The sequence below is a fragment of the Gadus macrocephalus genome, chromosome 14 (genome assembly GCF_031168955.1).
Source record: "Gadus macrocephalus chromosome 14, ASM3116895v1".
NCBI lineage: Eukaryota > Metazoa > Chordata > Actinopteri > Gadiformes > Gadidae > Gadus > Gadus macrocephalus.
In genome coordinates this window covers 23345379-23372465 of record NC_082395.1, presented here as the reverse complement: position 1 = coordinate 23372465, position 27087 = coordinate 23345379, and the positions used below count along the sequence as shown (strand labels likewise).

General features: G+C 45.6%; 2 protein-coding genes and 1 long non-coding RNA gene across 3 annotated transcripts; 2 read left to right on the top strand and 1 right to left on the bottom strand.

The window, feature by feature from the left end:
• The first annotated feature begins 743 nt into the window (after nucleotides 1–743).
• LOC132472630 (long-chain fatty acid transport protein 2-like) lies at nucleotides 744–6428 on the top strand. The gene is made up of 10 exons (XM_060072348.1): nucleotides 744–1279; nucleotides 1880–2089; nucleotides 2199–2357; nucleotides 3097–3221; nucleotides 3474–3668; nucleotides 3844–3934; nucleotides 4029–4227; nucleotides 4366–4463; nucleotides 4561–4691; nucleotides 4795–6428. The coding sequence occupies exons 1-10, from the start codon at nucleotides 811–813 to the stop codon at nucleotides 4966–4968; spliced, it is 1851 nt and encodes a 616-aa protein (XP_059928331.1). The 5' UTR covers nucleotides 744–810; the 3' UTR covers nucleotides 4969–6428.
• Nucleotides 5849–26171, bottom strand: LOC132472629 (long-chain fatty acid transport protein 2-like). Its single transcript, XM_060072346.1, has 10 exons — nucleotides 25613–26171; nucleotides 20844–21053; nucleotides 19447–19605; nucleotides 17966–18090; nucleotides 17353–17547; nucleotides 16695–16785; nucleotides 16353–16551; nucleotides 16037–16134; nucleotides 15779–15909; nucleotides 5849–6793 (listed from the first exon to the last, which is right to left on the bottom strand). Exons 1-10 carry the CDS (start codon nucleotides 26088–26090, stop codon nucleotides 6617–6619), a joined length of 1863 nt encoding a protein of 620 aa, XP_059928329.1. The 5' UTR covers nucleotides 26091–26171; the 3' UTR covers nucleotides 5849–6616.
• LOC132472632 (uncharacterized) lies at nucleotides 21412–24672 on the top strand. The gene is made up of 2 exons (XR_009529125.1): nucleotides 21412–21900; nucleotides 24129–24672. It is a non-coding gene; the product is annotated as an uncharacterized LOC132472632 (long non-coding RNA).
• Nucleotides 26172–27087: the final 916 nt, after the last annotated feature.

Sequence of the window (27087 nt, the reverse complement as noted above, 5' to 3'; positions counted from 1 at the left end):
TTTAGGCATGTAAATGAATTTTAGATGGTTTCGATTTTATAAATATCTTTGCATTAGATTGCAGCAATGTTTGGCTATGGTTGTTTGTTAGCGATCATTGAAGCCCAGGAGTTGTCCTATACTAGAACTCCAAACAGGAACCAGGAAAACATTCAAGATAAATAATTTAATTGTAGGCTCATGTCTTAGCCACAACTAGGAACTTTGATCACAGCAGAATAAACAGTTCAACGGGAATAGGTTGTTGCAAATTGAGTAGAGAGTGGTTTATTTGGATGCAACTCAAGAACAAACATAATTATATAAATATAAATATATATATAGGTGAATGTCTTATTTTTAATACTGAATTGAAAGATTCAGTATACAGGTGGTACGCAACGTCTTTGATTGGGTTACCACAGAGCAACAAATTAATATATATATATATAGGCTAAATATATGAGCAGCATTTATACAGCACACCGAAATTTGTATGTAGTTACGTCAATATATTTTAAGTTAAATTCTCGTATTATTTGGATATAGCTCTTGAGTTTGACATAGGACTGATGGTGTCTAACCTCCCGTGACCATCCCCATATTCACGTTTGCGTTTCTCACGATGAGTCGGACTTGGCTTATTATTATTATTGGCTTACCATCCAATCAGAGGGCCGCATTAGTCGGCAAGCGGTGACTCCCACTGGACTTCTGCTCCTGGGACACGCCCACTAGACTTCTGACCCTGGGACCTAGTCGATCCAGAACATGGAGAGAGCTGGCCAGTGACCAGGCAGTAGACAGTCGACGTCCTCCAAGTTCACAGCCATGTTTAGTATTATTAATATACTTGCGGGTCTGGCCATTGTGCCATTATTTCTTTACATCAGGAATCCGTATATCTTTCACGACCTCGGCTATGCGTTTCGAGCAATTAGATGCGTGACTCGGATGAAAAGAAAGCAGAAGTTGAGTCCGTCGTTTTTGGGATGTTTCCTGGAGAAGGTGGAGAGGCATCCGCAGAAACCCTTCATCATCTTTGAAGGCACCTCTCACACATACAGTCAGGCCGATAGACAGAGCAACAGGATAGCTCGGGTGCTGTCGACCCACGCTCAGGTGAAGGGAGGTGACACCGTCGCCCTCTTCATGGGCAATGAGCCGCTCTTCGTGTGGGTCTGTCTGGCCCTGGCCAAGGTGGGCTGCATCGCCTCTCTGCTCAACAGCAACATCAGGTCCAAGTCCCTGCTCCACTGCCTGTCGTGCTGCGACGCCAAGGTCCTCATCGCTGCTGCAGGTGCTCTCTTCAACCGTCATGACTCCTTATCCAGACATGGGGATAGACGTTTATGATGGTGTATTCATTGTGTATTGGTGCAGTCGGCTCAACTCTTAAAATCAGGTGATTCGGCTAAATCAAACACGATTCTGTTTCACCCACCGGTATCTTAACCAGGCTGTGACGTCACACCTCCGCTATAAAACCTCCAGCACGAGGAAGGGTCTGCTCGGCATGGCTTGCCAATGGTAGCCATCGGTAGTCACCACTGTTTATAAACACGTTAACAAAATTAACAGGGGGAAAAACATGTTGGGAATAATGAGGTTAACCTGTGGCTCTTCCTCTCGTTAACTGCTCATGAAACATTTCTGCTCATGTTATATGTGACATCATGTCCAGGTGAACTCTGAACAAGTGAGGGTCACTCCTTGTGAGTCTTGATTCACTCATGGTGACTCATTGTCACTCAACACCTTGTTGATGGAGTTACCCCTTGACTGCATATTTATGTAGTCCAGGGGAACCTGTCTGACTGGAAGAGGCCAAACGGCCATCAACCAGTTAAACTCCTCCCCCTTCCGCCTGACCCAACGACCTGCCCCCGTCTCTCCTCAGAACTACGGGGGGCGGTGGAAGAGGTGATGCCCACCCTGCTACAGCAGGGGGTCCGCGTGTTCATCCTGAGTGACGACAGCGACTCTGAGGGCATGGAGGGGCTCAGTGCCAAGATCCAGCAGGCCTCGGACCAGCCCCTGTCCCCCCACCTCAGGGCCAACATCACCCTGAAGGGCCCAGCGATGTACATCTACACCTCAGGGACCACCGGTACGTGGCCCCGCTGGTCCTCTCTCCCCAGCCGGCTGAGAGAAGCTGTTCTGCGGCTGTGACCTCGGCTCCGTGCCGCATGTTTTACGGGCGTCCTCTTGTGTGGCAGGGCTCCCCAAGGCGGCGCTGGTGACTCATGAGCGGGTGATGCAGGCGGCGCTCATGTTTAGTTTGTCTAACGTCCGGGAGAACGACGTCTTGTACCTGTACCTCCCGCTCTACCACACCTCGGGCTTCCTGATGGGGCTCTGTGGGGCCATGGAGACAGGTAAAGGCGCTCGCTGGGAACACCTCTTTAAAAGAACATGTATTTCTGGGTCGTAATCATCGTCCACCATATTGACAAAATCACACAATGACTGAGACCTGGTAATGATTCTGAGTGAATCTATTCTGAATCAATTTAATCAAGTAGATTAGATAAGATTAGATTAGATTAAATTTACTTGATTGTCATTACACAGTAACAGCTTACAATGCAACAAAATGTAGGTGGGTTTTACCGGAGTGCAAACTTCAGTTTTAGCAACATGCATCTATAAATGTATGTCCTTAAGGTAATTAAATGAGGTAACTTTGTAAAGCAAACTCAACCAGTCTTGGTACTGAAGTACATCTCGGTTCAATACAGCCCCTACAGTAAGGACAAACAGAGCCCTGTCAAGCTTTGTCCCGGCATCCATAAGACTTTTGAATGGTTGAACCCCTCTTTGAACTGTATCCTCTCGTTTTAATGCCTGGAATCCTTTTTTAATTATTTATTTATTTCTCCTCCACTATGGAGGTAATACTATTTATTCATTAGGCTTAGGCAAGGATTTTATTTTCTGCGGGGCTGATGGGGTGTGTGTGCGCGCGCTTGTGTGTGTGTGTTTGTTTATTGTGTACTGTTGGGTATGGACACACCCTGCTGCTCCTCCACATCTGAAGTTCCTAACGGGAAAAATAAAGTTATTTGAATTGAATTGAATTGAATGATTCTCAGATATTTCCCTCTGCTTTTCCAGGGATCACTGTGGTTTTAAGACGAAAGTTCTCCACTTCCCAGTTCTGGAACGACTGTCGGAAACACGACGTGACGGTTATCCAGTACATCGGCGAGATCATGCGCTACCTCTGCAGCACGGCGACGGTACACCCAGAGCTCCTCACTCATCATCATAAGATCATCTGCTTATTCACCTGTATAACCCATCATGGCAGCTGCTTATTCACCTGTAAAACTCAACAGGGCAGCTGCTTCACCTGTATAACTCATCATGGCAGCTGCTTATTCACCTGTACAGCAAAACAACAGTTTGGATAGAGACAAGAGGAGACAAGTTAAGGGTACTGATTACATCCTACCTCACCTTTTGTCTCCTGCTCCTCTTCCTCTTCCCAGTCGCCCAGTGACAGAGACCACAAGGTCCGCATGGCCATCGGGAACGGCATCAGAGCTGACACCTGGTCCGACTTTCTGCAACGCTTCGGAGATATCCGTATCTGTGAATGCTACGGAGCGACGGAAGGGAACGTTGGTTTCATTAATTACATCGGAAAAGTTGGCGCTATCGGAAAAGAGAATTTCCTTCAAAAGGTGAGTGCAGATGATCTTGAATTTCTGAGCATTGGCGTTCATTCAGTAGATGTTTCGTAAGGATATTTTGAAGCATGCAGAGTACATCAAATCAATGCCTCATTAGGCATTGGTTCTAAGTTATGTCCCACGTGCCTTGGATGTCTGGTGTTTATGGTTCTTGGGTTCCCTCTAGATGACGATACCCTACGCCCTAATAAAGTATGACACGGAGAAGGAGGAGGCGGTCAGGGACTCCCGGGGATTCTGTATTGAGGTCCCGAAGGGTGAGAGACAACGCACCATGTCACACTTTGAGAAATCAAAAGCCCCGATGGTACGCAAACGTCCAGATCTGAACGAGTGTGTTGTTGACGCCAGGAGAAACCGGTTTGCTGGTTGGCAAAATCACCCCGAGGTCTGAGTTCAGAGGTTACGTGAAGAACAAGCAGCAGACGGAGAAGAAGAAGCTGCAGGACGTTCTGGTGAAGGGAGACGTCTACTACAACAGTGGGGACCTCCTTCAGATCGACCACCAGGGCTTCGTCTACTTCCAGGATCGGATCGGAGACACTTATAGGTCAGTGCAGATAAGAAAAGCCTAACGACTAAGATCCTACGAAGGCATTCCATGTCCGTTAACGGCTGTGGTTGAGTGAATGATTCAGTGTTTATTGTTGTGGATCTACGGCCTGACGTCTGCCCGTCACACACACAGGTGGAAAGGGGAGAACGTAGCCACCACCGAGGTGACGGACCACCTGGTGATGGTGCACTGTATCGAGGAGGCTAACGTCTACGGGGTGGCCGTGCCTGGTAAGAGCTTCCTACTCCTCGTCTCAGAGTCATAACTAACATCACGTGACCCTGTGAGTGACCTGAAGAGCACTGTGTGACTGTTTGATTTGATCAGGGCACGAGGGGAGGGTTGGAATGGCGGCTCTCACGCTGAAGGAAGGCCAGGACTTTGACAGCAGCGCTACGTACCAGCAGGTCAAATCCTGCCTGCCTGCGTATGCAAGACCCCAGTTCATCCGGATCCAGGTAAAGCGGGCGCAACATGTTCAGCATACCCGTCTAATACCAATATCAACTCTAACTCCTGAAATCAATTTGCTTTCCCAAAATAATTGGCATCGTTCATCAGGATGCATTGATGGTGACCGGGACCCATAAGCAAATGAAGCGAGGGCTAATGGAAGAGGGATTCAACCCTGCGGTCATCAAAGACCCGCTGTACTACCTGGAGAGCAGTGAGGGCTATGTCCCCATGACCCAGGACATCTTCAACAGCATCACAGAGGGGAGGATCAGGCTCTGAGCCCTCAAAGCAGGGAACACGGCAGAGATCTGCCCTGCATGGCTGACATGACTTCAAAAAATTGGTTCTGATTTAGGATCATCAGGGAGTAATTATGTTAATGAGATTAAGCTTTTATCTTGGTTTTAATAAAACACAATCATCTGTATATTAACTCTGTAATACATCTTAATATTGCATCCTATTTGTGTATCTTGCTAAATCATTGTATTAAATATATACTTTTTTTAAATAATGTACAGTGTTGTCATTTAAAAAAAATCAAAGCTTGGGCAGGAAATGTGTGCAGTACTAACAATTTGTCGGAAAACCTGAGTGACAATAAGTGATTATGCTGTTCATGATGAACTTGGCTAAAGATAAAAAGAGCAAACACTGAGTCACCTTTGGTCCATTTTGAACAGCGAAGAGTGTTTGCACTACGGGCAATCCTGAACAAGTCTCATTACTGGATGGCACTCTTAACCAGTTATTGCTTTAACATTAATCACTTTAAAAAGATGCAGGTGCACCGACTACACTAGGGGCCTTATAGTGAGAAACGGCTCATGGATGATGGTTGCCTAAACCTGCCATCATTCACACACTCGGACAGTTACCTATGCCCACCTATTCTAAATGATATTGTAACCTCCGATTTCTATTTGTGAAAGAAATTACACATATTTTAGTGAGTTGAAATATTCGCCTGGAACGGAAGGTTCTGCTCGGTCCGTAGTTAAACATTTATTATGTTTGATTCATGCTCCTTCCTACCAAACGCGCTTCAGTTACCCCATTTGTACAATAATTACAATCATGCCCTTTGTCCTTTGTTGTTAGGACCTGGTGTGTAACGAGTCGGCTGGTTTTAACAGTAACGATGATTCGTGACAAAACCTGATTTTGTTAATCTCTTTATTGTTCTGAAAACATTACATGACGGTCTTTGTCTTGGAAGCCAACATGAACTTATTTTAAGTGCCAGTGAAATAAATTGGATGAATACCTAAGAACGAATAATAATGTTCTTGTGCATCTTTTCTTTCTGTGTGTGTAGTAGTGTGTATTTGATAACAAAAAAAACTTCACAAACTTCACTTCTCAAACATCACAGTGTTGAGAAGGGAGAAATACGTTTCTTCATTGCTCTGCGTTTATCAGTGTCAATCATTAGGCAGAAAGAGGTTGTGAAATGGGCCTTGATAATATTGGTCAATCATTGATGTCGTTGACAGTCAGTCTTTTCAATGCAACTTGTATCAATCGTACGTCACATTTAACCACAGATGTTAACCGGCCCAAATGTGTCATGTTGCAGGCGATGTGGCTGTCGGTCAACGATGACCTCACAGCTGTGTGGACCACACACACACACACACACACACACACACACACACACACACACACACACACACACACACACACACACACACACACACACACACACACACACACACACACACACACACACCTCTCCAGGTATGATATCAAGGGGATGATGGTAAAGTCGGTCAGAGGCTCCCCTGTTGATAATGCTCAGCTAGTGATAGATAACGATAACGGGCAGAAACATTCTGTCCGAGCAGTATTAAGACTTCAAGCTAGTCGGTGGAATGATAAGTGTGGCCGAGGATTTCCCTCCATTTACAATCTGACCTCTTTCAAATTACAGTTTGACTTTCCCAGAGCAGATGGAGTCGTAAGAGTCCTGTGTGAGGGGGCTGTACGTCTTCCTGCCGGGGTCCACGATGAACAGCGGGTCCCGGATGGTGCTCGGATCAAAGCCTTCCTTCACTAGCCTGAATTTGACCTGTTTGAACGTGCCGGTGAGTTCAGGGTCATTCTGGAAAAGAAACGTCCAGTCAGAGCACAGGCGACCGGTTAGGATAGTATACACATAAAGCATCTGCAGAAAGAAACCATTATTAATGGTTAATAACGTAACAAAGTAAAGGAGATGATTATTCATACGACTCAATCCCCCAGCACCACCACCTGTCCACCTTAACGTAGGCGTAGCGCTTGGTTTTGGTTCTACTCAGATGCCGCCAGTGGCTGAACAGAACACAAAGTAGTTAATGGGAACCAAAAATAGGCAAATACAATCTAGCGTCCTCTGTAGGAGGCTGTGGTGGATGAAGTACTCGGACCACATACTTGAGTAAAAGTTGAGATACCTAGTGTAAAATATTACTCCAGTAATGGTGGAAGTACTCCCTTTAAACGTCGTAATTCGAAGGCTAAACAGACAGCCATCGAATTGCAAAGTTGGGAGAAACCCGCCCAAACTGCACGAATCACCATTTGTTCTGATCGGTACACTTTTGGATCTGTCACTTTATTGTCTATGGTCACGCATGCTGCACACCGACAGACTCGCACACACACACACACACACACACACACACACACACACACACACACACACACACACACACACACACACACACACACACACACACACACACACACACACACACACACACACACACACACACGCAGGGGCAACGCGCAGACAGACACACACGTGCGCACAATCACATTCACGCGCGCAGGGGGAACGCGCAGGCAGACACACACACGCACACACAGACACACAGCATGCATGTCTTGGAAAGGAAGGAACGACAGGTTTTTCGAATGGAGTGGAGTAAAAAGTACGATTTTCCTCTACGAGGTGTAGTTGAGTAAAAGTAAATAATGATACTCAAGTAAAGTACAGATATGCTAAAAAGTGACTTAAGTACGGACCAAATTACTGTCCACCCCTGGTAGGATGGTACGATTAATACGGTTCCACTTAGATAACATTGCATTGACATATCTGGCTTACATTCGACTGCTGAGGCAAAACATGTTTCTCTTTTTTGGTCATTTCCATCATATTCCGCCTAAATCTGCGTAGCTTGTGACTTCTTGTGATTCACAATTGCTCTCCCTTGCGCTTGCAACATGCACTGGAGTGGGTGTGCTGTTTGATTGACCTCCTGTCCTGCCTCTTCAGCCATTGTGTTGAAGCCCAGCAGAAAGCCACTCCTTCTGCTTCCTTTTTAGATTTCCTCCCTTGTATCTGCTCTATTTCCATTTCATCATTCTCTAAACACACAGGGTACTTCAAGGCGTACACAACACTTACTCATATCCTCTACACTCAACACGCAGACACACCCTGGACCATTCCCCCTCTGAAAAAGACTGTGTCTGCATGTTTACAGATTGTACCTCAAAAATAGAGATCCCTAAGGTGAGGAACCTTTGACCAACTAACTCCTTAGCACTAACTCAGGATCTTAGATCTTAACGAGTTGGCAATAACGAGATGGAACTAACAAGTTAGCAGTAATGAGTTGGCACTAACAAATGAGTGCTAACTCCTTCGTGCTAACGAACGAGATAGCAGTAACGAGTGTGTACTAACGAGTGGGCACTAACGAGTTGGCACTTGGCACTAACGAGTTAGCGCTGATGAACGAGTGGTGCGTCGACGTGTTCCCTGGCTGCAGGGCCGGTGTTACACAGAATTATGCGACCCACCGAAAAGTTTGACCCCAGGGGGCGCTGTTGCATATTTTCTGCAATATCCACGAGTTTGAAACGTAGACAGGCATGACAAAAACATACATAAAACATAACATCTCCCCCCCAACCATTTGCCTTTTTATTAAAGGCGCTTAATAAATACATTTGATTGATTTGATTAGCATTCTACAGACCCATACAATGGATAGGGCGTTTAGTACGGTCCTTCACCGTTGCTTCTTCACCCATAAAAAGCTACATTCAGTGTTAAATTACGCTGATTTACCTTTGAGCATTTCCTATTATAGGCTGCTGTGTAAAATGCTGTTTAGAATTAATGTTAGTATCAAGAAAAGAAAGACCCACCGGAAATCTTATGTTTTATTTATGTTTTTGTTATAATGCACACCTGCATGTTGCAGAAAATGTGCAACAGCGCCCCCTGGGGTCACACATTTTGGTGGGTCGCAGAATTCGGTGTAACACGGCGCTGGCCGTGTTACACCGAATTACACCGGTGCCCTAGGCGACTCGACATCAAAGAGGAACTGAACTGAAATTTGAAGTTTAGTTGATATAACAGATGTATTGTCTGCCTTCTCATTGGTACAATAACTAAAAATGGCTGAACTTGCTAAAAGGGATTAAATTGTACGGTGAAAGGGGTGAAAGGGGTGAAAGGGGTGAAAGTGTTACAGTGCGCCGCCATGTTGGATTTCAACAATCAGTGACGTCACTGGCATGGTAACCTACTCCGACTCTGTGGCTCTAGCAGCCATAGCAGGTAATAAGTCAGGCTCTGAGGCTCGCTGAAATGGCTACGGAAAAGCAAACAACCAGGTCTACAGGAGGATCATCTTTTGGATTCCCCTTGGCTGCATTAATGAATTATATAGGGCCAAGGCAGCTGGGGTAATCATACATTTCCACAGGCTACCTTTGAACAGGAAACCAGCCCTTAAAGGCCCACTATGCAACTTCGGGCATTTCTTCGCTGTTTTCTTGGTTTTGGCACGCACATTTCTCTACACAGCGCCCCCTACAGCTTCGTAGTAGATATTTCACAACACTGTCGTAACAACTCGTTGACGACCCTTCCCCATGCACTTCTACGCGAGCCATGTGCATTTGTTTTCAAAGAAGCCGGCGAATGCGTGGAGCCATGTCCGAAGTAGATGTTCATAAAGTGTAGGCAAGGTTATACATTTTTAAAAGGGTGTATTTGTATTGCAATAAACATAAATCCATCCTTTTTTATAGTTGACGGGGAGAATTTATATCCTAGATTATAATTGTTTTATCTTAGGTTGAACAGAACAATCAGTGTAAGAGGTTTGGCCAACATAATAATCTAAATAAACAAGAACCTGGATTCGGGGATTCAGTCTGTATCTGGGGGACGAGCCAGACGAACAGCAAAACACCCATGGAAACAAAGGTGTTTATATGGTTGCAACCAGTGTTGGGATAGTTCACTTTCTACGTGAACTAGTTCAAAGTTCAGTTCACAAATTTTAAAATGAACTAGTTCAGTTCAACGTTCATAATTCAAAGATTTGAACTAAGTTCACAGTTCCAAAAAATGAACTAATTCATAGTTCTTTTTTTCAATATGTTGCTGTGTGAGCTATTATTTTTTTCCGGTATTTTGAACATCGAGCCCACTTCGTGATTTGTCTAGGATGAAATAGAGTGGTTGAATCAAGCATCGTAGCGAAATAGTTTCTATCGTGTTTTATTGTACATTTAGCGCATTTTGTAAATCCCATTGATTTCTGTTGGAAGACTCATTGCTCGTTGGCCGGAAGCGGAAAGGGAACTAGTTTGGTTGTAGTTCAAATTTGGTTGTAGTCTTTTCGCTCGGTTCTAGCCCTACTGTTGAGTCGGAGAACCGAGCGAAAAGACTACAACCAAACGTAAACAGCCCCCATTTCCGTTTCCGGCCAACAAGCAATGATTCTAGGAGGTATTCTAGTCCGCTGAGCTATGAGCCAGAGAGCTAACGTTATGGATTTGACATATTTATAATTCGAAATTCGTCTCAGCCTTTATACCACAGACACTCTGGGGTCTATAGCATATAACCGTGTTGTCTGATTACAGTTTGATTCATTTTTCACAATTTAACAGATCTCGTTTTGAAGAATAATCACCGCGCCATTCGTTTCAATGGGAATCGGGACGGTCTATACTTTCAACATAAAGTGTATTTATATTTTTTAATTCGTCCCAGCCTTTACACCACAGACACTATAGGGTCTATAGCATATAACCGCATTTTCTGATTGCAGTTTAATGTAACAGTAAGCTGACAACACCGCAACTGCAAATTAACCACACGAAGATAACCATGGCAACCGGTCAAACAAATGTTCTCATTCTGCGCGCGCATCCGCCGTTTTGATAAACAAATAACGAAGTTAAACCGAGTGTGCGTGCCGTTCACAGACACCAGAATGAACGAGTTCACAGTAACGTTCATCAGGCAGTAATACAGTACGTTCAGTTCACGTTCGCCGAAAATATGAACGAGTTCATGAACTATCGTTCAATGAACGCGTTCAGGCACAACACTGGTTGCAACCAAGCAAGCTAGAAACATACAGGGCTCACAACAAAACGGTCGAGAAAACACATTTGTACAGAGACTATCAGACTATCAACATCAAGAATACCACGAAGACAAAGGCCACCCAAGGGTACTTTCAATTTCAAAAGCAACATGGCCGAGTCGGCGTCTGATTTGCAGTCTTCTTTTTCTTTCAGTTCACGCTATTCCTGAACAGCTTGCCCAACGTTTACTCGTGTCTGGCCTCTCTGCCGGTCAGTCTCCCTTTTCTCTTCTTCTGTTCCTCCGACATTGGGTTTCTCTGTCTCTTTTTAGTCGGCTGATCTATGATGAATATAACAATCCCTTTTAGTGACTTGTGATGATATCGAGCCGGTTCCGTGTTTGGGGGTCTGTGCCGTAAAGCAATTCGTTACTTCGCGAGACCCGAGACTCCCGCGAGAGTGGGCGGCGGGTCGCCGGCAGAAACATATTCCTTTTCTCCGCCAAGATGCGCAAGGGTGAGTCGAAACAACGAACAATCGAACAAAAATGTATAATAGAACCATCGCAATGACTCTTAGCCTGTTATAGTAAGGTAAATCAAGCCAAAAAAGTTGCATAGTTCCCCTTTCACTCGTGTCTGATCTCTTTTCTGGTCCATTCTTCTTTTGTTCCACCGACGGTCGCCTCTTGGGTCAGTCGATTGATCCATGATGAATGCAACAATTGCCTCGCAACTGGCTGTTTATATCTAGCCGGTGCCATGTTTGGGTGTGTGTCTGTGCCGTAAAGCATTTTCGAAACTACAATCTGACTACATTTTCGAGGATACTTCCGCTGCGTCACATCCGGATTGTGTCGGTCCGAACAGAGCAAGTACTTTAATGGTGGAGAAGAGCTGATCACCTTTAACCTAGATGTTGTGTGCCGTGTGACACCAGTGAGTGGGTCCAGGACATTCTCACCTGATGGGCCATGTGACACATCAGTCAGAGAGTCCAGTCTACTCCCATTTTGATGTACTCTCTGAAGACAATGCTTACATTCACACGTCTGCATCATCTCTGTTTGTATAAGGATAATATATGTTCTAAGGTCACATTGGGATTCAGAAGACATAGGGGTATGCTGACATCCACACAGTATGACCCTGATGGGAAATTCTATATTTGATGAAAGTCCAACTTTGTATTGTGTAAAATTCGGGGATATAAGGAGCTGCCTGGGATTCATTCAGTAGTGTGTATTCAAGGATACCATTCTGCTTTGTTGTCTCTCGTTTGCGGGTGGCAATAAACTCTTCATCTATACTTGACCTGGACTCTCCGATTTCTCTTGCTTATAGCTAGTTGAAGTGAATTAGATAAGTTGTTATTATTAATGTTACAACACAATCGACCCAGAAATGGATGCAGAACCATCAGCATAACTCTCAACCTGCATACTTAATGTAATTTTGGCTAAAAAAGTTGCATAGTGGGCCTTTAATACAGGGGTTTTCAAACTGTGGGGCGCCAGAGTTCTTCAGGGGGGGCGCGACGTGAGAAAAAAATAAACCCAAAAAAAAACCTGAAAGACGATCATTCAAATCATCAGTCGTACTTCAACTGTAGAAGTAACATAATACTAAATCCATTTTCAACCGTTTATCTTCGTGCAAACCATTTAACAAATCTACACACTTAATATCTAAACAGAATTTCGATATCATTTAAAATGTCTTCAGAATCACAGTTTTAGTTTCGTTTTCAGCTGTTTTCATTGAAGACGTCAGCCCATTCTGATACACCTACTTCTAGACATCGTAACTCATTCCTTTCTCAACCGTTTACCATCGTTCAAACCATTAAACAAATCTACACACTTGTATCTTCAATACTATCGAAACGGAATTTTGATAGCATTTATACTTTTTTCAGAATCACAGTTTTAGTTTTAAACCGGCGTCGTTTTCAGTTGCTTATAATAATTTAGGTCACCATAGCAACGCCGGTAAACAAACCCCGCCGAATAGTCGAATCTCTGGACTGAAAAGGCAGATAATAATAATAATAATAATAATACATTTAATTTAGAGGCGCCTTTCAAGACACCCAAGGTCACCTTACAGAGCATATAGTCATCATTCAAAACTATGTAAAACAGACTAGGAATAAAAGGAAAACAGAGGTTAAACATGAAGAATAATAATAATTAATAACACTCAAAGACGCCTAAAGTGAAGGGGGGACCTCACTAACCACCACCAATATGTAGCACCCACTTGGGTGATGCACGGCAGCCAATCGGTGCCAGAACGCTCACTACACACCAGCTTGAGGTGGAGAGTTAGGGATGAGGTGGAGAGTGAGTGAAAAGAACATATTTAAACACTATCGACCATATTTAAACACTGTCGATCACATTTAAACAATATCGACCACATGTAAACCCTATCGCCCACATTTAAACACTATCACCCACATTTAAACACTATGGACCACACGTAAACCCTATCGACCACATTTAAACACTATCGCCCACATTTAAACACTATCGCCCACATTTAAACACTATGGACCACATGTAAACCCTATCGACCACATTTAAACCCTATCGAGATCTGATTCGACTCAGAAAATTCAGAGTCGGGGACCCTGAATGAATCTGTAAACTGGCCGTTTACACAGATTAAGATGTTCAAATGTATTTAAAAAAGGTTAAGCTAAAACATGCTTAGATAAAGTTGTTAAATTGTGTTGTTTAAAAAAGATGTTGTAATGTTTCAGAAATATGTTTAAAAAATATGTTAAAAAATTTGTTTAAAATGTTTCAAAAATATGTTCCAAATGTTTTAAAATTATGATCGGAGATGTTTGAAATGTGTAAAATAATTAAAATAGCTTTCAAAACGCAGGTATTTAGAAAAAAAAATTGGGGGGGGGGCTCAGCTGAATTTTTTTCTCTGAGGGGGGGCTCACTCTCTCACACTTTGAAAACCCCTGCTTTAATACATGGCTGGCAGCCTTAAAACTGACAATCAGCCCCTGTCATCTCAATCTCCACAAGCTAGCACTCCGACCATAAAGTGTATAAACTATTACTCCGAGGATATCACAGATCTATGTTTCCAAGCTGCTAATTAAACCACGGCGGGTCTGTAAACAGAAGGTCCACAAATGTCCCGACGTTGTTCGCCGACTAGCCGATTGCTGATGCAGAGGGAGTTAAACTCGAAGAAGTAGTTTCATAGTAAGATGTATCTGTGCAATATCCATCAACATCAACCAGAAAGTAAACCTCCAACATCCACCTAAAGTAAACGAGACGCTCGTGAATCCTCCTCGCATCTATGCTCATCCGCGGGTGTATCTCCCAAAGTGCATCTAACATGTCTTTCAGGTCCCGTCCACCCGGAGCCGATTTTTTTGTGAAACCATGTCTTTAATAACCATGTTTTTAGGCAGATAATAAACCATGTTCTTTAATAGGTCCATGGTCCCAGGGTAGTTTCAAATAAAACCGGACCTATGCGGTTTCGTGTTAGGTTTCGTGTGGACGCCTGAAGCGACGTTAGAGTTGCGTTGAAAGTTACAGTTTTTTTTTTTTATTTGTAGCTTTAAATACAGCCCCTTGGTCAATTTAATTACTAACTGTACATTAAAAAGTATTTTCACTCAATCTAAAAAGGTTAAACAACTACTATCTCCTCCTCGACTTCAATGTTTGCATACAGCGCACAGGCTGGATGCGGGCAGGCTTGAGGCGCTCCACTTATTTTTGTGGAGAACCAGCGCCTTGAATATGTAGGTACAGTATTTGTACAGCTCGATGCGTTTCCGCAATGAGTCCGTCTTTACGGAGATATTCCTGAAACGCATCAAAGGATATCGGAGGGGGAATGATAGTTTTGGCCTTGTTACTTGGTTGCTATTTATGGGGCGCTCCAGCGTCTCCGCTCGGACGTCCCTTAGAGAGAACATGGCCACTTCCAAAACCTCTCTCTCGCCGCACAGCATCCGAAATGCCCTGTGCAAGGTTATGCAACCTAATCCCACCATTAGATGATCAAGGTTGACCCGAACCTCTCGGCAGCAGACCGATTAAATGGCGGTGTCCATGCTCGAGCAGCACCCACACGCACACCAGTCACACCCACACGATCAGAAAGTGGAGTGCCTAAAATTGATCCCTCTCCACCGCATGGCAGTCGGACAGTACAGGCATGTCCCTCACAGGCTCAAACGCGTAAGCAGCCATATTAAAATCACTATTTTCCGCCGTGCAGTGTAGAAGACGTTCCTGTGTCTGCAGGAACGACCTAGTCCTACCATGCCAGTGACGTCATCGGCGCTCTAATACTAAAAGACACATTTTCTTTTGTTGCCAAAAAAGAAGCTATGTATTAATTTTTATTTATTTTTTTTTGTGTAATTTCTTTTTATCATGGTCATAGCACGTTATCGATGTTGATTATTTCAGTTCAGTTTATCTTTAAATTGTGCCCTGGACAGGACTTCCGAGCGGGGGGGGTGCGCCTAGCGCCGGCCTTGAGTGATGGGCCTCTTCATAACTAATTTATATATTTTTGTAATTCAATAATGTAATATATATATATATATATATATATATATATATATATATATATATATATATATATATACATATATATACTGTATATATATATATATATTTTTTTTTTAAACCTTATTTTTTGGTGCCCCCCCAGGTACTTGATGCCCTTCGCACTAGGGAGCGGCGGGCCGGCCTGGCTGTTACCTGGATCCTGATAAACTGCGGCCAAGCGAACTGAGGCAGAGAGTGGCTGATGTGAGCGAAGGTCTCTCTGCAGTCCAGGGTCTTCCCCTCTTTCAAGGTCAGCGTGGCCATCCCAGCCCTGCCTTCGTGTCCTGGAACGAGTAAGTGGTCTTCGTCAGGTGATGGAGTTAGGACTTTAATGGTCTCCTACTAATCTTCATATCAACATGTCGGGCAGGACAACGTTTGAGACGCCATGCAGAAAAACTATTTTCTGACCTGGCAGCTGGACTCCGTACACATTCGAATCCAAAACAGAGTCCATCATGGTCAGGATGGAAGCCACCTCTGTGGTGGCCACGTTCTCTCCTTTCCACCTGCAGAATGTGAGTCAGACAGGATTTGAGGAAGATTTTCAGAACTTTGTGGCTCTCACAACACATTGTCACTATGGCTACAGCACGCCGAAACGGTGGTAGTGTTGAACTTCAAACATATGTGAATACTGAGCATTCATGTTATCAATGCATTCACAGTTTAACTTTAGTAGTTAACGACAGCATCCATCGCGTGTGACATCCAGACTCGAGCGCACCTGAAGGTGTCCCCGACGCGGTCCTGGAAAAAGACGAAGCCGTCCTCATCGATCTTCATCAGGTCTCCGCTGTTCAGGAACAAGTCCCCCTTCTCCACCACGTCCCGCACCTTCTTCCTCTCCGTCTGCCCGGGGTTGTTTAGGTACCCCCCGAAGGGATTCCTGGCCGTGATCTTAGACAGGAACAGTCCGGTCTCCCCTTCGAAAGGGAAGGAGAAGTTAAACTGACCTGTACTCCCCGAAACCTTTCAGCTGAATGCGAGTCTGTCCGTTCATACGGTGCATGTCCTTTACAACTGTTCTAAGGTTCTAGCTGTTTAACAGAACCTTGTCAGAACTCACCGGTTGGAACCTGGACACACAGGCCGTATGCGTCTCTGACCAGCTCCTCCCTCTCCGGGTCGAACTTAACGAGCACGTAGGGAGAGACCCTCTACCGTACAAAACAGTTCACATCATCATACACTCAATATGGGGCCTCATGTAAATGACATGAAAAGGGTGAGTCAATCATAAAAAGTTAATCATTCAGCCAATACAAACCATCCCCCCAGAAACATAGCGTAGATCAATGGTATAGTGTAGCCCCTTTATGATGTTTTTTCAGCCGAGTACCCCCGTCACCTAGCCTGGCTATTGCCAGACCAAGCTCAATCGTAGATTGCACGTTGGTCTGGGGAAGCTGCCTTCATTTTCTTCAGCACAAGAGTCAATCAATGGGCTTAGTTCAAATGACTCTGTACGCAATTGGCTGCTTGCCGTCGCTTCCCTGTCGTCATTGTGTTAAACCAGCCAATAACATTAAAAGGGTGCAATTACCGGTACTCACAATTTAATGAGAAACACGCAGATTCTCTATTGCAGACTTTTCAGAATTTAACCTTCCTCAGGGTGAAAATAAATCGATAGTTGGATTTTTTTTACAGCAGTACCCCCATTTGAGCACCACTGGCGTAGATCACACTGAGAGCAATAAAAGGACCTCCGATCCCAGACGTACCCGGTGGTAGAAGTTGACCTTCCCAACGGCGCCGACTCGTCCGGGGTAGTTCATCAGTGCCGTATTCCCGTCGCTCGACCCGTAGAACTCCGTGATCCTGATCTTCCCAAAGCGTTGCAGGAAGAGCCTCCACACGTCGGCGCGCAGGCCGTTCCCCACGACGACTCGGACCCTGTGGCGCCGGTCGTCTGCCCCCTGCAGGGGGGGGGCGTGGAACAGGGAGGAACAAGAGCATTGGTTAGAACCAGGAGACCCATGGAGTAATGTACACACTTATTGTATGTTGTACGTCCTGGCACTTAATGTATGCACTTATTGTGTGTTATACGTCATGGCACTTAAAAACAGTACTTAGCATGGTGCAGCATCTTACCCTAGCTATCTGTGTTGTATACTGGGAATGGGTTAACCTAGTGATAGTTAGTGCTTGGCATTTGGTTCTATGAACATCCTTAAGGTACCGACAGAGATGTTGTTTCTCTTTCTTCCAACAAATGGACTTATAAATGTAAATGATCTATGACATCTAGTAGAACACATGAATGGATACATTTTGAGGTGAATGAATGGCTGAATGTCTGGTGAAAGGCTGCAGGTGAGGTGGTGAGCGGACCGCGGGCGTGTTGCAGAGGTAGCGGAGGATCTCCCCGATGTAGAGGATCACCGTCACGTTGTGCCGCCTGCAGTCCGCCCAGAACTGGGAGGCCGAGAACTTCCTCTTCAGGACCACCGTGATGCCTGGAGGAGGAGGAGGAGGACCATGAGGTAGAAGGGGTTCCCCTCGATGTGTGCATGTAACTCAATGTTATATTCTAGTCCCATTATGGTATGTCACTAGAATTGCTTTAAGTACTGAATTCAGCATCACCAAGCCTTTGCAAAATAGATTTGAAACCATTGTACGATAAAAGTTAGTAGAATTTATAGACTGATAACACTGATTCCGTACTGTAGAACCACACACAATCCTCTCTCTCGGCTGGTTCAGACTACACGATTCTCAGATATTCCTCCACAATTTAACATGTAACACAATACGATCACAGAGCCAGGAAATCGGGCCTTGTCTCGTTGGAAGACACACTACAAGATTCGAGGGTGCGATGCTCTCTACTTTGTATCATTCACGTTTGTAAGATATTTAGAAAATCGAAGGTTTAGAACTGACATAAATGTTTTTTAACATTTTTGTCATAAAGGTTCCAGTAGATTTTATTTCTGCTCAATGCAGCATCGCCTCACAGTAGTTGCGTTGCGCGTGACATGAGCGATATAAAGTACCCGCAGCAACAACGTAGCCTAGCAACAGAACGTCAACAATGGATCCTGAGTACCTAAAATTTTTAAAAAACAGTCAGTTCTAAACCTTAGATTTTCTAAATATCTTACAAACGTGAATGATACAAAGTAGAGAGCATCGCACCCTGTGCCCAGTCTTCCGACGAGACAAGGCCCGATTTCCTGGCTCTGTGATCGTATAGTGTGACATGTTAAATCGTGGAGGAATATCTGAGAATCGTGTAGTCTGAACCAGCCATAAAAGCTGGAAGAAACATGCTTTTGGGTCATTGAGTAACGTGATAAATTAAACATTAAGACATTATGTCCCCACTATGAAAGCCGCGGTCCAGAACGACCTGTTCCCACATCCTCCCACAAGCCTGACCTTCAGTCTCACCAAGGAAGAGGCATGTTAAACATTACCTTCCTCATTCTTATAGCACATCAGAATGACGCCAAATGGATTCAAGTGAACACACACACACACACACTCACTCTTTGCCAGCAGGTGCAGGGAATCAAACCAGCAACCCTTGGCTGAGAGATGGCTTGTGGTCCCTCTCCCTCTTTTCCCCTCCCCTAACCTCTCTCTAAGCCCCGCCCCTCCACTCTCTCTATGCCCCGCCACTCACCTCTAATGGCCCTGCCCCTCACCTCTCTCTTTGTCCCCGCCCCTCACCTCTCTCTATGGCCCCCTCCCTCATCTCCCTCTGGCCCCGCCCCTCACCCCACCCATGGCCCCGCCCCACCTCTCTCTGTGCCCCGCCCCACCTCTCTCTATGCCCCGCCCCTCTCTCTGGCCCCGCCCCTCACCTCTCTCTATGGCGCCGTGCAGCCCGGCGTGCAGCCCTGACATGTGGTACAGAGGCAGTGTGAGGTAAAGACGGTCCTGGGCGCCCACGTGGGCGTGGGTCAGGAGGAAGGCCGCCGCCCAGGCCTTGGCCTCCGTGCTCACCGTGGCTTTGGGCAGACCTGGAGAGCAGAACACACAGAGCACCGGGACGTACATCCTTCAGAAGGACGTCCAGAGCAGCGCATCCTGATGCAGCAGAGAGTATCACTACCAGTCAACTCAGAGAGCAGCTGTCTGATATTTCTGACCACCAGGTGGGACGTTGATTAAAAGTCCTTCAGTGGATAAAGTCATATAGTGACAACACACAAGGCCGTGGGCCCCAGGTGAAGGCTGGGTGCAGGCTTGTGGATATGTATGTTGTATGTCCTGGCACTTAATGTACGCACTTATTGTACGTTGTACGTCCTGGCACTTAAATACAGTACTAAGCATTGTGGGGCGTCTTATCCTAGTTATCTGTGTTGTATATGGGGAATGGGTTAACCTAGTGATTGTTCGTTTTTTGCACTTGGTTCTATGAACATCCTTACTCTACTGACAGCGATACGTTGTTTCTCTTGGATAAAAGCGTCTGCTAAACGCCCGTAATGTAAATGTAAATGTATGTATCATACTACTCCCTTAGGGGCACTACTTCCTCTAGCTCAGGGGTCAGCAACCTTTTCAACATGCAGTGCCAGTTTGACATTTTCTCGTTAATGACTGTGCCTTAATAAAATTTAAGCTGAATTATGACAAAGCGACCAAAATCATTTGCAGAAGACCTGGAATTATACTATTTCCATATAGTCCACAATCATGCATCAACATTTAAATGTTTTCTTGGTTGTTATATTTGCAACATGGGCTTCCAAATTATAATTACATATGTCCCATCTTAAAACAACATTTACAGAAACTCATTCAAAAACATATTTGCACTGTGAGAAATGTAAAAAAGCTAGAATACATGAGAATGTTGGAACCATCCACATCAATATCTTTAAGACATGTACAGCTTTGCAAAACCATGTGAAAGCGATGCATACAGGCCACTTGCTACAATATTTTTAATATTTTCTTCTCTATTACTCACAACATAGGTTTAAAAACTATTAATTTATCCCATTTCAGAACACTGCTTTCTGTAACTAATTTAAACATATTTGTACTGGGAGGAAATGCCCAAAACAGAATAAAGTGCAAAACAAATCGGTAGTAATGATTATGCTGCCGCATTGTGCTGTGAATTCTTGTAATAATAATAATCAAATAAAAATAAAAAATAGTTTTTATTTAATTTTTTTAAGTGTGCCAATGATTATGCTGCCCCGTGCCAGTGCTGGCACGCGTGCCTATTGCGACCCCTGCTCACCTGTCGTGCCAGAGGTATAGAAGTATGCGGTGGGGCTTGTGGCCTTCACCTGAGCCCTGAGCTGGGGGGACAGAGGCTGGTCCGAGGCCTGCTGGATCTTATCACTGAGAGCCTCCAGGCCCTCGGAGCCACAGGCCTCCCCCAGGATGAACACTCGGATGCCCTTCTGCCGCAAGCTGGGCAGCACCTCCTCCACGGCCCCCCGCACACCTGGGGAGGGGGAGCACAGGTGAGGGTGGGGTCAGAAAAGGCTCTGGGGAGGGGGGGAGAGGAGGGGTTAGGGGCGTGGTCCGCTGACATGATCAGGTTTGATCCATAACAGCCGTTCTATGATAAAGGGGTGATATTGCGCCACCAGGCGTGAGCGTGATTAGCCGTTACAAGCTGTTTGAAAATCAGCCTTTTCCTGTGTTTTAGTGACATCACAAGTGGGCGTGTCCACCTAGATGTATGATGGATAGATCAGCAACATTTGCTACAGTCCACTGGGTAGGCTGGTAGACTGATCACCCGCAGCGCTACCATTGGGCCCGGGTGGGCCTGGGCCCACCCATTTTAGGAGTAGTGAGTGATTTTCATTCTAGCCGTTCATCCAATAAGCAGCCTGAGGAAAGCGTTGAGTAAAAGCTTCTCAGCCAATCAGCGGCTTTTACCCCACGTGTGGACTGCCTGCCCACAGGCTGCAATACGCACGTTGATTCTGCTGGGAAAATCATCACCTGTACAGCAAAACTCAGACCTACAGAAATTAAATTATGGACAAGCAGAGGATGGAGCTGAACATTAGCGTCAAGCCCGACACATACGGCTTCATGAGAGCCGCTGCTGCCTGCTTGCCACGTGACAAGGCTCTCATCCGGCCCGCCTGAGCGCACTTTTCCATTCCGGTGGAAGACGCAGAGCACACTGGTTTTGTGCAGCAGCATAAAAGAAAGGCAAAGGCCAACAAGACCATGAACGAAAAAAAAGAAACACTCTTAGAAGTGCTCAACGCATGCCCCTGTGATATTTTCCCCAACATGAACAGCCTCCTCACATTGCCCATGATGACGACAAGGTCCCTGGACCTTCAACATCTCTCCTCTGGCTCAACTGACTCCCTCTCTGTTGCTGACTCAGTGGACTTATACAACCAGTCCCTGAGCAGTCTCCTGGATCTCCACGCCCCCTTAACATCGAGGTCAGTCTCCTTCTCGCGCTCCGCACACTGGTACACCAGTGAACTACGTACAATGAAGGCTGCTGGGCGTGTCCTTGAGCGGCGACTCAAGGCCTCTGGTCTGACCGTTCACAAACAGGCATACAGGGAACACAGGAGGGCATATGCTGAAGCCCTGAATAATGCACGGTCCAGGTTCTATTCCGCAATAATCAACAATAGCCCTGGTAACTCCAAACAGCTCTTTTCAACTGTCCATCACCTTCTCAAACCCCCTTTACCATCCCAATCTGATGTCACCACGGAGAGGTGCAACATGCACATCAACTTTTTTAAACAAAAAGTGAATAACATCCGCTCACACCTCTCCATCACTACTGCCCTGCCCCTTCAAACTGCTGACCCACCGATTGACTCTGTCCAGACCCTCTGCTCCTTCTCCAGCATCACAAAGGAAGAGGTGGAGGACGTCATCAGGAAAATGAAGCCATCCACCTGTGCACTAGACCCCTTCCCTACAGCTCTGCTGAAGGCCAACATCTCTGCTGTCTCTCCACTCATCACCAATATCATTAACCACTCCCTCCTGGCCGGCCATATCCCATCTGCATTAAAAACTGCCGTCATCAGACCAACATTAAAAAAACCTACCCTTGATCCAGAAGTCCTCTCCAACTACAGGCCCATCTCAAATCTCCCATTTCTGTCAAAAGTTCTGGAAAAAACAGTTGCAGCACAACTCCAGGATCACCTCATACAACATCACTTGTTTGAAAAATTCCAGTCTGGTTTCCGCTATGGCCACAGTACAGAAACAGCCTTGGTCAGGGTCACAAATAACCTCCTGATGGCAGCAGACACCGGCTCCCCATCTCTCCTCATCCTCCTGGACTTAACAGCTGCTTTTGATACGGTTGACCACAATATTCTCCTTCACCGCCTGCAATACACCATTGGACTATCAGGAAATGTAAAGAACTGGTTCACCTCGTACCTCACTGACAGAACTGAGCACGTTGCCCTGGGCAAAGCAAAATCACACACCAACAACGTCACCTGCGGTGTCCCCTAGGGCTCGGTGTTGGGCCCCACACTGTTCTCACTGTACATGCTCCCCCTGGGTAGTGTCATTAGCAGGCATGGCTTGTCTTACCACTGCTATGCTGATGATACACAGCTCTACATCAGGACAACCCCCACTTCTTCTGCCCCTCTGCCAACATCCACACTGACCACCTGCCTGGAGGAGATAGAGGCGTGGATGAAGCTCAACTTCCTACAACTTAACAGCCATAAAACGGAAGCCATCCTTGTTGGCACGCCACATCAGCTCCGCTCCCCCACCATCACCAATATCACCTTCTCTGGCAAAAACGTCCCCCTTTCCACATCCGTCACCAACCTCGGTGTTAAAATGGACCCACAACTTAATTTTGACACCCACATCAAACACCTCTGTAAGACAGCTTTATACCACCTCAGGAACATTGCCAAACTCCGCCAATCACTCACCCTGGCTGATGCAGAGAAGCTCGTCCATGCCTTTGTCTCCTCCAGGTTGGACTACTGCAATGCACTCCTCATTGGGATCCCTGGCAAGAGCATCCAGAGGCTCCAATACATTCAAAACAGTGCTGCCAGGGTCCTGATGAGGGTGCGCAAGCATGACCACATCACCCCCATCCTGAAATCACTGCACTGGCTCCCTGTCTCACTCAGAATTGAGTACAAGGTCTCCCTCCTCACCCACCAGTGCCTTCACGGACTTGCCCCCCTCTACCTTCAGGAACTCCTCACCCCCCCGACAAACTCACGTACACTCCGTTCAGGATCCACTCACACCCTCCAAACCCGACATACGAAGCTGTGCACCATGGGTGATCGGGCCTTTTCTGCTGCTGCCCCTAGACTATGGAACGCCCTCCCTGACCACCTGAGGGCTCCACAGACTACAGCTCTTTTTAAACGGAACCTCAAAACCCATCTCTTTAAAAGAGCATTCAGCTAAACTTTCTTTGAGGTTCCCCCTTTTTTAATATTTTTTTGGTATTTTTTTCTCTGAAGCACTTTGAGATTCTTGAATATAAAGTGCAGTATAAATAAAATTTATTATTATTATTATTAAGTAGGCCTACTGTGGAGAGACTCTTTTCAGCTGTCAATCGAATAAAAACAGGCACCAGGGCAACAATGTTGACGGATAGACTGAACTCGTTGTCCCTGCTTTCATTTGAAAGGGAATTGACTGATTCACTGGAATATCAAAAAATTCTTGCTGTGTTCAGCATGAAACCCCGCCGCCTCCTGCCGTCAGCCCCGAGTCCCACAAGCAAGTTTGAATTAAATTGTGTGCATTTGTGATTATTTATTTGTTATCGTATTGAAATCGTTCCCTATCATGGATGTAGTGCACTAAATAGGGTGCACGCCATTTTGTAGGGTGTTCGAATTCTCAGTGGTCCACTATATAGTGCACTATATAGTGGACTTAAAATAGGGTACATACGATGTTCCCTACATGTTACTCCCGTATACCACAATGCAATGCGGTTATATTTTTCCAGGGGAGAAGAAGCTGAATAACCGCGAAAATGAATACATTTAATGATGGAGTCTCCGGCTTGTGTTTAGAAATGTCATCAATTTATTTGGGATTTAACATAGAATATTTAACATTGAAAATTAATTAAAAAATTTAGCAAGGAAATGTAACATTCAACATCAATACAACCTCCAGCCCGGTTTGTTTAGATGATGTCGGCGCAACACGTCACACAAATACCAGGCGCATTTACTGACGCAAATGACGTTTAGAAATGTTCAGCGTAGTGTCCGAATTCTCGTTCCCTATTCCCTATATAGTGCACTATATCATGTACACTATATAGGGAATAGGGAACGAGTGTATAGGGAACGATTTCGAACACAGCTCATAATTCGATTCACCGGAAACTCGACTGAAACAGTTCAGTCGAGTTTCCGGTAGCACTGAGTCTGACTGACTCAGCTGAGAACCATGCAATGGGTGCATTCCATGATGCGATTCACCGCTACCGGAAACGGAAACGGAAACTGGACTGAACGAACGAACGATTCGCGAACGACTCATCTTGGCGAACTGACTGACGCGAACTGGTTCACGTAAACGAATCATTGAATCCACCATTACTGCCAAGGTGTATGTCTTTGTCCGCTTCAGCTCTGAGCTGAGGACAGCGACACAAGAGCCACACAGGTAGGCTACTGAGTCGCTGTCCTCAGTGCCGCAGAAAAGCGCTGAAACGGAGATGAAGGTGAACAAGTTTTTTTTTTTGGCTTATTTTAACTGGCCCATCCAGTTTTCTGGAGGCCCACCCACAATCAAAATCCTGGCGCCGCTAGTGGCTCCAATATACAGGTGGACACTTGTGATGTCACTAAAACACCGATTTTCAAATGGCTTGTAACGGCTAATCACACTCACCTGGTGGCATATACCCCCCTTTAAGAATGGACGCAATCATGCCATTGTAAGAGTTACTTCTCTGTCTGAAAGTGAACTGACGTTTAAACCCGACCTTGATTGTGAGGCCTACATCAATATTGACAAATAAACGCGACGCATCCCTACCTGCGTCGGCGATGAGGACTTTGGCGCTGGTGCAGGAGAGGCACTGCAGCAGAGGGCTGGCTCTGATGCCGTAGTTCATCAGGGCAGGCGCGCAGCCCAGTTTCGCAAGTCCGAGCAACAGCCAAACAAAGAGCGGCTGGTTCCCGAGGAACAGCGCAACGGTGTCCCCTTCTCTGAGCCCGGCATGCTGCCTCAAAGCCCGGGCCACCTTGTTGCTCTGAAGGTCCCCATCTCCGTAGGTGAACAACTCGTCCTCGAATATAATGAAGGGCTTTGCTGGCTGCGTCTTGGCCAGCTCCAGGAACCGATCAAGCACGGTGAAGTACGGCGTGGTCTGCAGGAACTTCGCTCTTTGTCCACTGATCCAAATATTTAAACGAGCGTGCATTACATCCTGCACAAAGTAGGGGAATTTCCTGTAAAGTAATAAAAGAATGATAGCCAACCCGGACAGGATGGTGAATAAAGTTTGCATCATGCTGATGCCAGTTCTCGCAGAAGGGTTTCCCTCCTTTGCGCTGATGTTCGCCTGTGAATTGTCTGTTGTTGATTCCAGGTTGACTTATAAGCAGTTATTCAACGCTCTCATTGCACAAATAGATATGTGCCTCCACCTTGTGGCGTTTATACCAGCAGTTAGAGCTTTTAAAATCATTAAAGGCCTACGTGCTGGTTAACTGGAAGTTTTGAATAATGGGTGCATGAAGTCCTCAAAATATGTGTATCATTTATAAAATGTCTCCAAAATAGTGCTAAAGTCCATTTTTTGTTGTTTTTAGCAGTAACGGGTGTTTTCTAACGCCATTCGGCGATGAAGTCACGTTGGGGAGACGTGGTGGAAGGTAGCCTCAGCAGCCTACTGCGCGTTTTCACTGCAGGGTGCGGAACGGATCGGATCGCAAAGGTGCGGTAGGGAGGGGGCGGTATAGCCCAGCTCAGTTCCGAGGTCGCGTTTCCACTGCCGACAGTACCCTTTGTGGTAGGCCGGATGTCGATCGCCGCGGCAGCTACGTAAACATCGTAAAAAACGTCTTCCTCCCCAAGAATGCAGACGAACGTCTCCACCTCCTTGTTCGCCCAAGCAAGCGTTTTACGCGACAAGTTAATTGTAAAGAATAATACCTCAAGGCTACTGCAGAGAATGTCTAATATGAGGAGATTGGGCACTCGCGGGTTAGTTCCGGTTTTCTGGACTGGTTGCAGTAATAATCTCTGACCACGCGGGGCGCTCGTAGGCGAGTCCAGAATGAATGGGAGCCAACGGGGTTTTATCCTCAGAATCCACTTTTCTCACGATGTAATTTTTTGTTAAGTTGCTATCAAAAGGTGGGGCTAAGATAATAAACTCAGCTGAATATTGCATTTTTTAAGGTCACGTATCTGTTCTAAAAAGGCGTTAAAAACAAGCGATGACGTCACACATTGTCATACTGTCAGAGGTACTGCTTTACGGCAGTTTGTAAAGCACTTCCCTT